This window comes from Pundamilia nyererei, unplaced genomic scaffold (genome assembly GCF_000239375.1).
Source record: "Pundamilia nyererei isolate P.nyererei 1_Seehausen unplaced genomic scaffold, PunNye1.0 scaffold00001, whole genome shotgun sequence".
Classification (NCBI taxonomy): Eukaryota; Metazoa; Chordata; class Actinopteri; order Cichliformes; family Cichlidae; genus Pundamilia; species Pundamilia nyererei.
In genome coordinates, this window is record NW_005187402.1 from 3,573,274 (window position 1) to 3,578,606 (window position 5,333).

Sequence of the window (5,333 nt, forward strand, 5' to 3'; positions counted from 1 at the left end):
AAAATACTCATTTGCCTAATAATTCTGCACTCCCTGTATTTGTAAAAGATAAAGTTTTTGGTTATTCACAGAATTTTTAATTTCTTTCTAACCACGGACTGACTGTTTTTGCTTTTGTTCGTTCAAAAAGTTTTTAAAAAGGTCTTTATTGGCAGGAAAAGCTGTAAAAGTTCTAAAAATACAGATAAAGATTCACTCGTTTACATTTTCCAAAGCCTTCCAGTGGACCTGATTGAAGTCTTTGTCGGGCCAATTTTGGCCCCTGTACCTTAAGTTTGACATCCTTGGATTACATGACTCATAAAAGCTAAAAGTAATGCACTGGTTGTTCCAACTAGGGCACTATGAAGGTTCAAATCTCAAATTGTTCATTGTTAACTTGGATGATTAGTTTTATGGTTGTTGACACTCAGTATGGACATAATTTGTGATTTTTAGGGTAACAACCAGAGTTCAGCACCCAAGCCTAACGATAGCATCTCTAACCTTTGACCTTTCGGTGGTGCGAGACTCGAGGTACAGTCATGAAAACTGGTGAAAAACACCAGGAGAGTATTACCAATAAGCGTGCTATTTTCTAAACTTTTGCTGTTTAGTTTGAGGGGCTATGAGTATGAATGGCCTGAAAAAGAGACGATGAATAAGAAAACACAGAAACATTGGGGCCCTACACAGCTTGATAGCCTCCTAATTACTACAGTGCTGTCTGTGCAGCGTTTGGTGTATTGCCTAATCAAAATTGTACATCACTTCCTTTCCTGCTGCCTGGCAGCCGAGCACCAACTTAACTTGTCTAATTGGTTTGACCCAGTTTTTTGTGACAGGAAGCAGACTTTAGATTTCTTTAAATTTTGAGCCTTTTCTTTCTATTTCACTACTGAATCATCCAACGGCACTTTAAAGTTCCTCGAAAGACTTAAAATATGAAAAAATGCAGGTGATAGAATTATTGTTCTACAAATTATGTTTTGTACAACAAATGTGTCAGGGAGAGACACGATTAAAAGAAAACAGACTAGAAATGAATAAATGCACAGACTATACCAGGATGGGAAATCCCAAGAGCCTGCTTCAGGCATTAATCTCAACTAAAGCCAATTCAGCAGTGAATTTATTGGTGGAAACGCCGATTAACCCGTAGATTAAATCGGTGGAAATCCTCCGTCTACACAACTTCAGTCCTTGGTAGGACTTTATGCTAGGGGTGTGTACGCATGAGTAAAGACATTTCCCAACAATCCCAGCATGCTAAAACTGATCTGTGTGTTTGTGTATTATTGTCTTGAAATGGAGCTGTTGAGCTCTGGAACTGATACAGCGTTGCCACACACACACACAGACAGAGTGACTTTTAAAGCTTTGACATGTCTGAAGTGAATACTGAATCACACAGACAGTATTCAGTCTGGGCATGTTGGGATTGAGAAATCCGTTCCACTAACAGCATTACTATGTCAACACCATGATGATTCATGTGATTTGTGTGTTTGTGTCACTATAAGATCACTAAGATTAAAAATGTCTGTAGTGTGACAAAAGCAAGACTTTATACTTTCACTCTTATCACTCCGACAACATTTTTAACTGTTTAAACATGTAAACACATGCTCTGTTACAGATAACGGCATACAGCTCCTAGTTGTTTTGATATATAGTGATCTTCTAATGATCATTTTAAAAAATTGGCCTCTTAGCTAAAATTGACTCAGTGTTGTAGCAGGAAATCTCAGGATCAGCCCCTAGTCACTTCACAGCCACTCACACACAGTGTAAGCGCTCTGAGCTGTAGTGGCTGTTAGTGGTTAAGCTTCCTACTTATAGCGATTAGCTGCGACAGGCTGTTGCGCGACCGCTAGGCCTCCTACTGAGATGCAGAGAACATTGGGCTCTGTCCTTTTGTATTTGAAGGACACTGAAATGCTCCACTAATTTTTAAACCCTGACATGTGGTCAAATGTATTGTAAAGGAGAGTTTATGGTTTAGTTCCAGGTGATGCCAGACTGCTAGCATAACTTAGCATAAAAAATAGAAACAAATAGCTTAGTAAACATACCACAACTAAAGTAGCCCAGGATATGAAGTCAGGACATCATCATTGTGTGTAAATGACCACAGATGATGTGTTAAACATGGGTGTACCTACTGTGGTGGTACAGTTCTGTTTTGAAGGCTTTTTTAGGATTAGCAATGTCTCTGTGTTTAAGGTTAAGCAGCATTTTCATTCACTAAAGCAAGAAAACTAAAGCAAGCATTGGTCGTTTTTTTTATTGAAATTAACTGTACTCCAAGTCTTCTTATTTGTCTGACTATTGTATTTAAATGGCTCTAAAGGTAGCAAACATGGTTGAAATTGGCATAGGTGAAGCCCCGTAGATAGCTACTGCTGAAGAAGCCAAACCCTGCTAATTCAAAACACTGAGCCTTGATCTATTAGATGGTATTAAAGATGGATGCAATTTCTGTGACAGGTTTTAGTCGGGAAGTCCGGTTTTAAAGATGACCATTTTTTTTTATTATTGCTGTCTTGATAAGAGACTGTGAACCTGCATCCTCACCAGCTAACAATTTGTCCGTCACAGCTAAATGGTAAATGGAAATGTAGCGCTTTTCTACTCTAGTATATTCAAGACGCTTTATACCTCATTTACAACTATTCATAGGAGCACTTTTTTCTGTTCTAAGTGTCTTTATCTAACATTCGCGCACACACTAACTTCAGTATCTTGCCCAAGAAACTTTGGCATGGATCAGGGATCAAACCACCAACCTTCTGATTCGTAGATGCTCTACTTCTTGAGCTAGGGAAGTCTACTTTTCTGAAATGCAAAATGCCAAAAAAAAATAAATACACAAAATCAACTTAATAGTTTAATTAGTAAAATTGAATGGGTCACCAGGAAAGAGTTTACTGAAATCAAGTTTGAGGGCCAAAGTGTTTTTTGCAACCACCGCTATCATCTGTTGGTGGCTATTAAAAAGAATGCAGGTTAAGGCACTTACTTGTTTTAAATATATTTTTTATTATTTGTGGATATAATTACCAAAAAGAACCAAAACTGTTATAAAAAGGGAGTAAATCGGCCATTTACGAAACCACAGTTTCCATCACTTCCTCTTCAGATTGATTTCTGTTTTTCTTTTTCCAGTCCTGGACCTTGCTGCTTGGAATTTACATGGTGACTAATGAGGTTCAGCGGTGAAGACTAGTAGATTTTCTTACTTTTTTACGAGAACTAGCTGGCTCCAGCTTCATATTGGACAGACAGGACAGTGGCATGTTTGTGCCCAGTTTAAACATTTCTTTAGGTTTGGTCTTAACCGGCTGTATCAATATAACAATTGACAGTGATTTGTAATCATTTGTCTTTAGGGTTAACTATGAAGGCTATATTGGATATAAAGTGTGCTGTTACTGCAAATAACAACACACTTTATACTTTGCTCACTGTCTTTATGGGGAAACATCTGAGGTAATATTAGTAAAAGTAAACATTAACAATAAACCACTTGGCACTCACTGGTTAATTATATCTAAACAGTAGAAAGAGACGGTGAAGGATAAGGTCATGGGGGGAGTATCTTGTTCACACATGCCTCCTCCCTCCCTCTCTCCTCCCTCTTTATCTTTCCTCCCTCTGTGCTTCAGCAGCATTACCAGTCGTGGTGACTGGGAGGAGAGGAGCAAAGCATGCAGCAGCCAGTCAGTCATTTATAGTTCATTGTTTTCATCACTGCATTGTACCACTCAAAGAATTTGTTCTTCTCTTGTGGGACGTGGTCGTTGGGGGAAGAGACGTTTTCCTCTCTCTCTGGTGAATTGTTCATTTTTAAAGGGCGATTCAGTTTTTCTAACTCTATTTTTGTGCTGCTTGCACGATATTATGATCGTCCCACTTTGGCTGCAGTTGAATGCGAGTCTTGGAGTGGTTTAGACTGGCTAGCTTTGGTGCTTTTCCTGCCAGATTTATGAAAGGAGAGAGGTCAGTATGAAATTTGACTTCAGTGGAACTCAAAAGTGGGAGGAACCTCAGAGGATGGTTTGACTTGGAGGAAGGCGATCTTCTCTTGTGGAGTGGCATCTTTTCTACTGCGAAGAGCGAGAAGTCTTCATTATACAGGGGCAAAGGAAGACAAAAACCTCAAGTTTTTGGGTTTGAGAGCTTTAAATTCATAGACCAGAAGAAACTGGGCATCATCGGGAAAACGCACAAATCACGTTTTGGCTTCATCTCATCGTTATACCATGGCAGGGATGTACGGATGCTTTAAGGGTCGCAAGTAAGTTTCAGTTGTAAAATATTACCTGAAGATTGCAACACCTTGTTCTTGCATCACACGAGGAAAGAAAAAAAAAAAACTGGATTGCTCACAGATATTGCTTCATCAAACTGCTCACTCAGGTCATCAACACAGTCTCTGCAAACCTGTGTCACAGGATATGGGTGGTGTCGGCCCTTTTCACGGGATTTGTCATTTTCAGTGTAAAACTCTATCATAATGCAGACCGCTGACTGCTGCTAGTACCACAAAATGTGTTTTCTTTGTTGTGCTCCACTCATTTTTTGCTTTCCACGGTATGACTAGTGCATGCAGCAAGAAAAATAAAAACTCTTAGAGTGCACTGACCTGCATTTGCATCCTGCACACCGTCTTTTAATGCAGTGGTCAAATCAGTCTGTATTCTTTTTGTCACCACAGTTAGTGACTCGCTTGGGAACAAACGGTCAACTGAGTAACTCGCAAGATGGGTTTTGACTGGAAGTCAGTGATTAGTCCGTAAATCTGAGTCAAACTCGCTTTTGTCATGTGTGCTGTAAACTACAATCAGGTGGATGAGCATGATTTCCTGTATGTTTTCCTGGAACAGGAACAGTTCATGTTGTTGCTCATTAAGGTTTGATGCTGCATAGCTGTGGCCGTGTTAAGAGTTTTTTCCTCATTTAAATTTGGATGCATGTTTCTGTTCTTGCTGATTGAAGTCCTCTGTGATTTTAATGCTTTGAATTGGCTAAATATAGGACGCTGGGCTTGGCAGTGTGATTGGACCACAGAGGCTCAGCATAATGAGTGCCTTTAGCTTTTTGACTACAGTAAAGTGTCTTTTTTTGTAACAGAGCTGTGTAGATGTGGTGCTGGTTACACTGATACCCCCTTCAACTTTCTTTGTCTCTGTCCTCCCAGCCTCATGACAGTTGAACAGTGAAAGCTTTTACAGCCGCCTGAGTGGAGCTTGAACAAATAGTGTGTGTGTGTGTGTGTGTGTGTGTGTGTGTGTGTGTGTGTGTGTGTGTCACACACATACAACACTGAGCAAAAATCTTGAGTCTCTCCT

At 39.7% G+C, this 5,333-nt stretch overlaps 1 protein-coding gene across 5 annotated transcripts in view; it reads left to right on the plus strand.

Annotated features, from left to right (window-relative positions):
* LOC102206403 (histone-lysine N-methyltransferase SETD1B) overlaps nucleotides 1-5,333 on the plus strand; it is a 48,160-nt gene that overhangs the window by 7,618 nt on the left and 35,209 nt on the right. For 2 of the 5 annotated variants that reach the window (XM_013908308.1, XM_013908312.1), the window contains exon 1: nucleotides 3,653-4,279. The exons of the other annotated variants lie outside the window; for them this stretch is intronic. In XM_013908308.1, coding sequence (XP_013763762.1) covers nucleotides 4,245-4,279 — 35 coding nt within the window. In that variant the 5' untranslated portion in view covers nucleotides 3,653-4,244. Of the gene's footprint in view, nucleotides 1-3,652; nucleotides 4,280-5,333 lie in introns of those variants that run through there. 5 annotated transcript variants of the gene reach the window in all.